This window comes from Leucoraja erinacea, chromosome 23 (genome assembly GCF_028641065.1).
Source record: "Leucoraja erinacea ecotype New England chromosome 23, Leri_hhj_1, whole genome shotgun sequence".
Classification (NCBI taxonomy): Eukaryota; Metazoa; Chordata; class Chondrichthyes; order Rajiformes; family Rajidae; genus Leucoraja; species Leucoraja erinaceus.
The window spans coordinates 31,463,770-31,476,809 of NC_073399.1; the positions used below are offsets into that span (position 1 = coordinate 31,463,770).

At 39.1% G+C, this 13,040-nt stretch overlaps 1 protein-coding gene across 1 annotated transcript in view; it reads left to right on the plus strand.

The window, feature by feature from the left end:
• The window catches only part of LOC129708450 (SEC14-like protein 1), a 51,135-nt gene that overhangs the window by 20,344 nt on the left and 17,751 nt on the right, over positions 1–13,040 (plus strand). The window contains exons 3-4 of the mRNA XM_055654228.1: positions 4,675–4,824; positions 8,656–8,787. Of these exons, the coding sequence (XP_055510203.1) occupies positions 4,675–4,824; positions 8,656–8,787 (282 nt within the window). The remainder of the gene's footprint in view (positions 1–4,674; positions 4,825–8,655; positions 8,788–13,040) is intronic.

Genomic DNA, 13,040 nt, shown 5'->3' on the forward strand with positions numbered 1-13,040 from the left:
GAGTTGAGCATACATGGCCGCACCTCTGAGTGGGTATAAAAGCTGTTCGGTTTAAGAATCTGGCAGTGGAGAAGCTGTACTTAAATCGGTATATCTCAATTTCAGTAAATTTGTGAAATTAATTCATTTTCAATTAATTCTGTTTTCTATTCAATTAAGTTTTTAAACATCTGTAAATATTGGAATCATTTTATAAATACCTGACAAACTCCATTGGCGTTGGCTTCAGTCAAAGGCTGCCGGGCATTTTGAGGTAGAGATCTCTGCTCTTCACTGGTCGAGGCTTGTCATTTGTATTTCGGGGGCGGGGGGGGGTCACAATCCAGCAAACATTGGCCCTATAGCAATAAAGAAAAACAACAAACTTTTGATAAAACTGTTGAAGGAAAACCTGACCAAGGCATTCCTCAAGTTGATCATCTTGTGATTTTTCTCACCTCACATCAGGGAATAATACTGCACAGATCTTTAGATATCCATTCCAGTGCGTGCAAATGATGTACGATTCATAATGATCTGTGCCCAAATGGCTTTTATTCATATTCAAATTAATTCAAATGCATTTAATGAATTAATACAACAATGTACTTGATGACGATAAATTTTAATGTTGTAAAGGAATTCCACATATTTAAATCATGTTGCCACAATCTGGTTTGGCTGCACCCACATACCACATAATATTTCCTGAATAAGGCCTATGAAATGCACAACTGTGAAAGTCGAGCAATCTCCAACATATTTTTAAGCAGACTGATCTTTGGAGTCTGGAGACTCTGTGTTGTCATGTGGTTGACTGTTCATAGCTTAAATTGCTTTTTTGGGAACAGTGAAGTGCAAAGAGCACAATTATATATTTGCTTAAAGAAGACGAAATGAGAGTTCTAATGAAAGGTCGTTGATGTGAGACAAAACAAACTACTCCTTTGCAATTGCCTATTAATAATATGCAAGATACTGGGCCTGTTGTGGATTAAGCATCTATGTAGTCACGTCAAGCTCTACAGAAACTTTACATCTGTAATATATTTGCATGGTTGTATAATTATATTTATTTGTAAATTCATTTTTCCAATAAAGGGCAATTGATACCTGACTTTTCACAGGAAATTGCCACTTTCTCAAGGGTTGCACATTTGGCTGTGTAAATCAGTATACATTTTCCCCCTGATTTTTTTAAACCAATTTTACCTCCTAATTCACTTTGTTGGACTGACCTCCATTGCACTGGTTTGACTGTTATTTAACCAATAAAAATCTCAGCATCTCTGGAGAAAGTGGATAGGTGACGTTTTGGGTCAGGGCCCTTCAGACTTGAACTTCTTCTCAGTAGGCATACCTTGAGGAGATTTTGTGGTGGAGCAGACAAAGATGTCATAAAAATGAACTGCAGATGTGGGTTTATACCCAAAGGGTCCCAACCTGAAACATCACCTATCCATTTTCTCCAGAGAAGCTGCCTGCCCCACTGGGGTACTCTAGCATTTTGCGTCAATCTTTGGTACATTTGTTAAAGTTGCATTTAGACAAGTGCGATTAGTATCGTACCAAGACTGGAGAGAGCAAAGGTGAAAGTTGATAATATAACAAAGCTGGGGTATTGTGGTTATGAGTAGAGTTCAGAGAAACCAGGTGGATCGTTTTCAATAGAGCAGGTCAGCAGAATGTGATATTCAAATTGTTTGTCAGGAAAAGTTTAAATTTATTGATTATACTGCAAGGATTAAAGAGAAAATCATGAGACAAAAGTTGTTGAACTCGATGTTGCAAAAGTGACGGGATGAGTAGACTCCAATTTTTCAGTATTGAGCCCCACACACTTCCAAAAGATAATAGTTTAAAGTAATTTTAAAGGCAACACAGTTGCGATTATTTATTATACATTCTTGAACGCAGCAGAATAAGATGAGGTATTATTAACAAAGAACAAAGGACAGAAAGCAAGTTGTTATTTCAAACTATTATAAGGCAGGTGGAGTATTATGCCCACGGCATTTACAATCAGAAATGTACTGTGGGAAAGGGTAGTGGCGCAAGTTACATAGTTAAAAGATAAGTAGATTAATTATTGAAGTCTGGAATATATTGCTTCCACCACTGCTCGGGCAATGTATTCCAGATTGCTTTGGTGAAAATAAAACTTGACCTCAAATCCCCTTTAAATCTCTTTCCCTTGCACCTAACATATGCTGTCTAGCTTTGGACATCTCTGCTATGAGGAGTATTTCTTCCTGTCTTCCTACCCATAATTTTGTACACTTTCAGTCTGAACACCCCTCAGCCACATCTACTTCTATCGAGAACAATCCCAGCCAATCCAATCTTTCTTCGTGTCTATAAACCTCTATTCACGGGTACAACCTGGTGAATCGTCTGTATCATCTATCCCAAGCAATTGTGCCCTTTCGATACAATGGTGACAAGAACGGTACACATTACTACAACCATAGCCTGATCAATGCTCTATAAAGTTGCACAATAATCCCGCTGCTCTTCTATCGGCGGCTAATGAAGCAGTATACCGTATGTGTAAGAAAGAACTGCAGATGCTGGTTTAAATTGAAGGTAGACAATAAATGCTGGAGTAACTCAGTGGGACGGCAGCATCTCTGGAGAGAAAGAATGGATGACGTTTCGGCTCTGAAGTAGGGTCTTGACCCGAAATGTCACCCATTCCTTCTCCAGAGATGCTGCCTGTTCCGCTGAGTTACTCCAGCATATTGTGTCTACCTTCCAAAGTATACCACAAGCTGTCTTCACCACCTTATGTGCCAGTTCTGTCACCATCAGGGATCTTTGGATGTCCCTCTGTTCCTCAATACTCTTTTAGGTTCTACCATTCATTGTGTGTGTCCTACAACTGTTAGTTCTACCAAAGTGCATCACCTCGCATTTATTTGAATTAATTCAGTTTGTCATTGGTCTCACTAACTAGCTATTATCATCCAGAAACTACTCTTCTCACTGTCGATAACGCCAAGGACTGTTGTGCCATCTATGAAAGTATTGATAATATCTCCTCAAATCACACCAAAATCTTTAATGTACACAACAAATCAAAATAGAGCCAGTGCAGATTTCAGTGATGCACTCTGCTCACATGCTTCCAATCACAAAAGCAACTCTTCACTACCACCCACTGTTTCCTATTGCCAAGCCAAATTGCCTTGCATCCCAGGGAGAGGGGAGGGGGGGGGGGGGGGGGGGGGGGGGGGGGGAAGAGTTGGATTCATGGGAGGTGGTCTTGGAAGGGAGGATGCTCCTTAAACTGTGGAACATCCTGGACAATACAGCTCACCCCCTCCAGACTGAGGAGTTCCTTCAGACTGGCATAACCAAGATGCAGTACAGAACGCCACAGGGATTCCTTTTCCCTGTGGCTATCAAACTGTACAACTCCTCCCCCTTCTACCATGGGGTAAACTGACTCCACCCCCTCCCCCAATATTGGAACATCTCAAATCATTTTCCACTTGTCCCTTTAATTTCATGTTTCATGTATCTTGTCTGTTTTATGCCAATTTCCCTCCTGAGATAAAGTTCTATCGTATCGTAAGTCAGTTTTCTTTTTTTTTCTCTGTGCAAGAATATTGGACCCATGATCCATATTCTCCCCTCCTGTGCCACTCCTTCAGCCAGGCATTCACCTGACCTATCGTCATGTTGTGATGTTCACCAGCATTATAGGAGTTTGCAGAATCGCAGAAACGGATTTGGCCCACTGTGTCAATGCAGACTATCATGCACCCATCAACACTAATCTTATTTACCAGCACTTGTTCCATAGCTAACTCTGCCTTGGTGATTCAAGTACTAATTCAAAAGTTGCTTAAATGTTATGATAGTATTTCCCTCAGCCACCTTCTTAGGTAGTACATTCCAGATTGTAACCATTTGCTGAGTGACACTATTCTTTCTACTATCTCTTTCATGGTGTTTGAGGGTTTTGGATAGGCTTATGGGTATGCATGGAATGGAAGGATATGAATTGTATGCTGATGGAGGATCTTTGTATCATGTTTGGCAGAGACATTGCAGGCTGAAGGGCTGGTTCCTGTGCTGATTTATAAAGCTCTTGGACTTCATTTTCAACCTACTCCTTCTGGTCTTAGACATTTGAGACAGGGGGACAGGTTTTTTTACTAACTACCCTATCTATACCTTTCTGATTTCTATGTGCATATATCAGACTACCCTCTCAGCTTCCCTTGTTGCAAGGAAAGCAAACCCAACCTACCCAGTCTCATCTCAGAACTGAAGAATTCCATTCCAGGTAACATCCTGATGAATCTCCTCGCCACCCTCTCATGTCCTGACAATGTGACAAACAAAACACCACATAATATTCCAAACTTTAAGGAGCTTGTTAGAATTCCCTCATGTTGCAAGCCATATACGCAAGATTGATCTCTCCTGCCATTCTTTTAATTTAGAAAGGGTCCCTAAATATGTAACCATGCACTTTATTTGAATTTAAAAGTGAAAATATTCACCTCCTATTTGACTGACACCAGTGTCCTGCCCAAAGGCAATCAGGAAAGATGCAACTGGTTTACACAAATATGTATTATGTACTATTTGTACTATGACTTTGCAGGGAACCTAAGCAGTACAAATATTTGAAAATATTTGCTCAGTCTAAAGTATGATTTGCTATAATTATTTTTCTTTTAGGCTTATGAAAGACGATTCCCAACATGCCCTCTAATTCCAATGTTTGTTGGAAGTGACATTACCAGCGAGTACAAGAGTGAGGATGAGGGTGTTCATATTTTGGAAAGGCGTTGCAAATTGGATGTGGATGCGCCGAGACTACTAAAAAAGGTAATAAAAAACAGTCATGTGAGTGTGTTCATGTACCTAAATTATAATTTAAAAAAGATTAAAATATTGTGTACAGTTCTGATTGCCCCATTGCAGGAAAGAAGGGGAGTCTTTGGAGAGGTTGCAGAATAAGTTTACCAGAATGCTGCCTAGATTTGAGGGTTTTGACTATAAGGAGAGATTGGACAAGTTGGATTGCATTCTCCGAGGCATTGGTGACAGACCTGATAGAAGTATGTAAGAAGCATAGATAGTATGGAGACACCATTTTTCAGCAATGTGGAAATGTCAAAGACTCGAGGGCATAGTTTTAAGTTGAGAGGGTTAAGTTTAAAGATGTGCGGGGCAGGTTTTATTTACACAGTGATAAGTGCCTGGAACGCGCTGCCAAGGGTGGTGGTAGAGGCAGATGTGATAGTAGTATTCAAGAGACTTTTAGACAGGCACGTGGATATGCAGGGAATGGAGGGATATGGATCATGTGCAACCAGAAGAGATTAGTTTAATTTGGCATCATGTATGACATTGACATTGTGGGCCAAAGGGCCTGTTACTGTGCTGTAAGGACATATGCGAAAGGTTGTCTTAACTGCTAATCTACCGAATAAATTAGTATTCAACGCCCCTTCGTTTGAACATATTTTGTATGCTGCTCTGTTTTTGTCTCTAACTTTTGGCAGGCAAATTATAAAATAAGCCCATTCTACTTTATGGCAGCATTACCATCTGCTGGTAATAAATAGTACTGCAGTTTCTAGCTTATGTTCTTTTTTACTCAACTAAAGTCAGATAATCCATCACCCTTGGGACTTTGATAGTGTTGAACCAGAAAATTTTCAGAACTGTTTGATGTTGCACCTATTAATATCTCAACCTGCTTCTCATTTAGATTTGTGTACATTTTACACTGTAATATAAAATTTCCAGTGAACCATGGGAGTTTAGAGGAAGCGTGAGAATCAAGATCTGTTGAGTTTAAAAGAGAAGTGGTAACGGTGTCCCTGTGAGTTTATAAGGAGCATGGGAACAGAGCATGGTAAATTTATAGGGAGCAAGGGAGCGTGATTCCTGTGAGATTGTAATGCCCCTGTCCCACTTAGGAAACCTGAACGGAAACCTCTGGAGACTTTGCGCCCCACCCAAGGTTTCCGTGGGGTTCCCGGAGGTTGCAGGTAGCGATAACAGAAGCAGGTAGAGAGACTGACAAAAACCTCCGGGAACCCCACGGAAGCCTTGGGTGGGGCGCAATGTCTCCAGAGGTTTCCGTTCAGGTTTCCTAAGTGGGACAGGGGCATAACTCATGAGCCAGGTCCCGGATTATTGACAGATTGTGCCGGAGATAGATAGATAGATAGATAGATAGATATTTATATTTGAATAACAAAAATAAAGTGTGGAATTAAGCTCGGTTGCCGAACATTTCCTGTTGGAAAATTACTAGACTCTTTCACCAAGGGGAAGAGTAATATAATTTCTTGAATGCTTTCATTTGTAAATGGTAATGTAGTGGAGAATAGATTGTCAATGGCCATTATTTATATGGATTTTGAAAATATGTTTGCTAAAGTGAAAGCCTTTTATTGATCTGGCTAGAAATGTAGTTATTAAGTGTAGAAATTAGGCTAATAGGATCACTGGGCAGGTACCAGTATGGACTATAGTCTTCCACAAGGATCTGCATGGTGCAACTATTCAATGCATTTGTAATGACTTGAATGTTAGGATATGAATCCTATTCAGGAAAAAATGATGTCCCAAAAGTAGATAGAAATTAGTAAATAAGAAAAAAAAATAGGCAATAAGTTTAATTTCTGGCAAATGCAAGATAATATATTTTGAAACTAAAACGAATGAAAGAAAGTATAAAATAAAAGCTTGGACTGAGGTTCCAAAATGTCACTGGCACCTATGATGATCACAGGTTAATGGAAAACTAGCAGAAACTAATGAAAAAGTTGAATTGAACGTTGATTGTAACTATACATAGTCCTGGTAGGGATATCTGTAGTACTGTGAACAATGTTGGGCACATGAAAGGCGCAGTATTTATTTACCAAGAATGAAGGCACTGTAAGGGTCATGTCTAATGTTTAGATGTTGGATTTTCTGTTGTGAAAAGTTGCAAATGATAGATGTATGAAACCTGCTTCTCAATAGTAATAGATGCATGGTCAAATGTTCATTTTAAATTTGTGATTGAAAGATGTTAATAATTATGTTATGTAGAAAAGGTGGGTAAATGACAGAAACTCAGTGGGACTGGGTCCCAGCATCACACGGGAGGGCTGGTCACCAACGCAATATTCCACCTCTCCACCAATTCCAATATTTCTCGCCAGTTGTCTGTTGCGCTAGTATGGGTGTTGCGGGCCAAAGGTACTGGTTTCCAGAGGGCTGGTATAGACATTGTGGGCCAAATGGTTTCTTGGGCTGGCATCCACTTACAACGATTTTAAAAGCCAAGCCAAGGCAAACAATTGGGCTGCAGCCACCTGACAACCAAAATTCATTTTGTTAACACAAACTTTTTTTAAAGGCGAGCAAGCAATTGGGCTGCAGCCACCCGACAACCAAAATTCATTTTGTGAACACAAACTTGTTAAGAAGGCGAGGCAAACAATTGGGCTGCAGCCACTTTAGAGCCGCATCGAGGGGACTCACCGTGGAGTAGACGTGCGTTCAGTGTTATTCGCAGTTCAGAGAGCCGTGACCCTCTCGCTTCCTGGGTCTGGCAGAGACTTAGTGAGGCACTACACTTCCGGGTTTTATAGTCCCTCCCCCTGCCGCCAGCGAAGGCAGCAGAGAGAATGGGGAATTTAAAAAAAACATTAATATCTCTCTGATTTTTCATCTATGGGAAAATTCCTCTGGTCCCGGAAGGCGGACGGGGGCTCTGAGCGAGGTGGCCAAAAATGATGGCCGTTGGTGGCGGCGTTATCTCGCAAATCGCAGCACAGTGGGCCAAAAGCGGTCAAGATCACACTTTTAGTAATATAGATTAGTCATGATCTTTGTCACTGGCAGAGTGGATTATTTGTTTTCTTTCCAGTGTTAAAATATTCCTTAAACCTATTATTTTCCTAAAATCACCATGCCTAAAATCACTATTGACTTTTTTTTAATAATATGCCAGTGCAGATGTAGATCTAATCAAAAATTGTAACTATATTAGTTTATCTTTTTCACTCTGGTGAAGGAATTTAACATCCAGCTAAGATAGACACAAAAACCTGGAGTAACTCTGGATAGAAGGAATGGATGACATTTCAGGTTTGAAGAAAGGTCTCGACCTGAAACGTCACCCATTAGTTATATCCAGGGAATACTGCCTGTCCCTCTAAGTTACCCCAGCATTTTGTGTCTATGATGTAAACCAGCAGCTGGAGTTCCTTCCTACACTTAACGTCCAACTAGTATATATATATTTGTACTGCAATGATTTGTGTGTTTCCTCGTTTCGTTTCTGTTTTTTGAGCTGTGCAATTACATTCTTTCATCTGCAAATTTGTTAAAATGGAGCATACATAGCCAGTAGCAACACTGCATAAAAACTGTATCAAAGTATATTGTGTTGATTCTTGGAAAATGTTCGTTTAGGTTACATTAACAAGTTAGAATGTGCATCCCTCCAATGGTGTCATGAACCACTTTCTATGTCTGTTTTCTCACTGGAGATTATTTTGTTTAATTCTTAGTTTGCAATTCTTGGTGACTTAAATATATGATACAAGAATGCTATATTATTGCATTGAAAAATTAAGGATCTTTATTATTATTATTGCACAATTAGAAGTTTCCCAGATTTTGCTGTAATTGTTCTTTAAACCTCAGATTGCAGGTGTTGATTACATCTACTTTATTCAGAAGAACTCCTTGAACTGGCGGGAGAGGACATTGAAAATTGAAGCCCACAATGAAACCTTTGGCAACCGAGTGGTCATCAATGAATTCTGCTGTTACACTGTATGTTATAACCATAACCATATGACCATATAACAATTACAGCACGGAAACAGGCCATCTCGGCCCTACAAGTCCGTGCTGAACATCTTTTTTCCCTTAGTCCCACCTGCCTGCACTCATACCATAACCCTCCATTCCCTTCTCATCCATATGCCTATCCAATTTATTTTGAAATGATACCAACGAACCTGCCTCCACCAGTTCCACTGGAAGCTCATTCCACACCGCTACCACTCTCTGAGTAAAGAAGTTCCCCCTCATGTTACCCCTAAACTATCAGTTTGCAAAATACTTTAAATCAAATTCAAATGAAAGAAAATTGCAGTCTCAGCAAATTTATCTTCAGTGGCTAGATTATAGGCAGAAATATGGTGTGGGGGTGTTTTGGGCAGGGGGGTGGGTGGTTGGTTAGACACAAAGGTGTTCTGACATTATAATTTAACCAAACATCTGATTTTCTTTTTTTTTTAATTAATAGATTTTATTGAGCCATCAAAAAATGGGTACAGATTATGTTGCCCTATCCAAGCTCATTTTTTCCAAATGTACATATCAAAACAGAACATTTGAGTATTATACAAAGAATATCGATGGCATGTTTATAAAAACATTTCAAAAAATAAATAAATAATGGGTTAAAAAAAAGTGAATTATAAAAATAAATAAATACATAAGTGGTAGGGTGCCGGCCTGGTGCTTTACCAGTTTTAAGAGGCAAGATGGCTTTTTGAATCTCTATAACACGGAGATCAAAGTTAAGACCATTGCATTCTTCTTCACTCAATTTGGGGAGATTGCATTTATTAAGAAAGTCATTCATGACAGGGGAGTTTGCAGTGCATCTGGACATATATAGGCTGGAATAAAACTCTAGGAATCTATCATTTATGTCTTTAGATTTTGTTAGCGTTGTTCCATTGTTACTCGTAATTTTATGTATTATTCGGTCAGTCTCCATTTTTCTTAGCTGTCGTGCCAATAATCTGTGCGGTCTGTCTCCAAATTCAAAGTATTTTTACTTGGAGTGTAAAAACGCCTTGCTTATTTTTGCAGAGAGTAATTGATTATATTGATATCTCAAATTTGCTGTTTTCCTATGTAAATCAGGGGAGGGAGAGAGTGTGTTATCCCTGTCCCTGTTGGATCTGTTTTTCTAATTCTTCTATTTTTATTTTATTGTTTTTTTTCCTTGCAATTTTGAATGAGATTACACATCCCCTCAAATAGGCTTTAAAGGCCTCCCACAATGTGGCAGGGATGGTTTCTGGGATATCATTTCTTTCAAAATAAATATTAATTTGGGTTTTTAAATATTCATAGAACTCTTTTTCAGTCCGTAGCTGCGAGTTCAGTCTCCAGTTACTATATGATGAGGTCATGTTTTCCAAGTACAGCGAAAAAGTGAGAGAACTGTGATCTGAGATCCCCAATATTGTGATATTTAACATTTGTTGTAAAGGGTATTAATTGTGTATGTACCGGGAAGTAATCAATTCTACTGTATGAGTTATGTATGGAGGAGTAATAAGAGTAGTCAATACCAGCAGGGTTCTCGATCCGCCATATATCTGAAAGATTCATATTTTTGAGGAACATATTTAGGAGTTCGCTTGAATTGTTTCTTAGGATCTTTTTGGTGGATGATGTCAAGATATGGATCCAAAACAGTGTTAGAGTCTCCTATTATTAGGTTCGTTTGAGGTATATCAGATATAAGGGCAAAGACCTTTTTGAAGAATGAAGGGTTGTCTAGATTCAAGAGAGCTTATTGTCATGTGTTCCAGATAGGACAATGAAATTCTTGCTATTGGGTGCATATATATATTAACTAGAGTTAAGGATGTATTTCCCTTGTCACAACCAGATATCGTCCTTCCCTGTCAGCAATTGTTTCGTTATGAATGAAGGTTATGAATGAAGGTTTCTTTTTCTTATTAATATTGCTGTTCCTCTTGTCTTTGTGGAAAAGGTTGTATGATATATGTATTTTATCCATTTTGCCCTGAGTCTATTGATAGTCATTCATTAGATGTGTTTCTTGCAAAAACATTATATCTGAATTCAGTGATTCAAACTAGCCAGTACTTTGCCTCTTTTGACTGGGTTGTTTACTCCTCTAGTATTCCAACTTGTGAATGTCAAACCTTTTTTTGTGCTAGTCTCATTACTTGCGTTACTTTGCATCCCAATTGTGTATCATATGGGGTGTCTTTATCTACAAGAGTTCGGTCTTTCTGAATAGATCTGTCCCTGTCAGATTTTCTCTGTGTTTTCTGCATTAGAACTAGTAACATACCTAACAACAATAGCTAATGGCTAAAATATCTCTAGCCATTACCAAAATAGTTATGGCGTGAGTTCACTATGGGAAATAAAAATAAATTAAAGAAATAATAAATTTTAAAAACTAAATATTAAAGTTAAGAAGCTTCTCTACTAAGTAACTGTAAACCTTGTTTTACCTCCATTACTTCTTACCTTTAAAAATAGCTGGGCAACTTTCCAAAAATATAAGAAACAAAAACAACTGATTATAAGATAGTATCAATGAATTAGTTAACAACAGTTAGAGAACTTGTGAAACACAAACATATAATAGAGAGAGGCTGGACCATCCAGTGTGTTATATGTTTTTTGTTGTGTCTGACCATGTTCTGAGGAGGTGTTCCGTGTAGTCCTGTGCTTTTTGGGGATCGGTGAATGAAGTTTGCTTGCCGTTGTAGGTCACCAGGAGTGTCGCTGGATAGAGCAGGCCGGATCTGATGCTGGGTTGGTCCCGTAGCATTTCTCTGGTTTTAGTGAAGAGTGCTGTCCGTTTCGCGGTGGTTGGTGGGTTGTGGGGGAAGATCTGGATCTTGTTACATTGGTATTGGATGTTCCTTGTCAATGACGCTTTGCGTAGGATATCTTCCAGGGTATGGTAGTAGTGTAGATGTATTACAAAGGGCCGGGGAGGTTCAGAGGGTGCGGGTCGCTGCCAGAGGGTCCTGTGTGCTCTGTCGATAAGTGGTTTCTCCTCCAGCGAGAGTGTCTCCTGCAGGAGTTGGGCAATAAAGACTCTCGGTTTGGGCCCTTCTTTCCCCTCGGGAATCCCGATAATTCTGACATTGTGTCTTCTCGATCTGCCTTCTAAGTCCTCACATTTTTTAGTAATCTTTTCCAGCTCCGAGTTGAGACGTGCCACTTGTTGTTGTAGCATGCTAACACTATCCGAGTGGAACGAGGCTGACTTTTCCATCTCCTTGATAGTGTTGTTGTGTGAGGTCGACGACTCAAGTTTAGAGATGGAAGTTTGTAAATCTTTTAGCCGTGGTTATTTCCTCTCTTAAGTCCGTGTAAACATTCGTGATACGGTTATTGATGGTTGTGCATATGTCGCTCTTTTAATTTGGGCTATCTCAGTCCTTAGCACAGCGATAGCAGCTAGCACAGCCTTGTTGGATGGGTCTTCCCCCTCCTCGTTCATCTCATCCGGCATCAGCATGTTAGGCAAGGGTGGTGCTTGGTCCAGGCCTAGTTTGCTTGAATCGTATTTCTTGGTTCTTCCTCATGTCAACTTTGTCTCTCCTGTTTGCGTAAATTTTGTTTTGATAACAAAATTTCAATAAAGGACCATGTGGTTTTATCAGCATTTTTGTGTATTTAAAAAGATTAAATTGTCGGAGCTATCAGGAAACGCTGTTACTCTTTCATCGCTCAACGCGCCCCCCAGATTTTCATTGTTGTCCCATTATATTTTGGTTTCCATCTTGTTTAAAATCCAAAATATATTTTATTCCACACTCCGTGGTAAATGTAGTTGTGCTCTAGTTCTTCCACTCATGGCAGAGGATGCAGAATGCTCATTTGCATTTTGTGACACTGATTCAGCAGCTTGATTCTGCACTAGTATTATTCATTCTATAGACCTTTAGAAAAAGCCAGATACCAACTGCAGTAAGACACGGAATGTATTAAATTAGAACAGGAGAACAACGAAGCTCACAAATTTTAACATTTGCAAAGCAAATTTCACATTTTGAATTTGGTTAATTAAATTAAGTGGTGGATTTCTTTCAAAGCTTTAGTGGAAAGTAGATGCACTAAGATGCAAAATGTACTGAATTAGAACAATAGAAAATTAATACATTACAAAAAAAACGTATTTGTTGAGGTAATGTGCTGAGGTAAATCAAATAAAAATTAAGAAAATTAATAATTCATTAATCATTCGGCTGCTGATGGGTCTAGCTAATGAGTGTGTAATGTTTTAA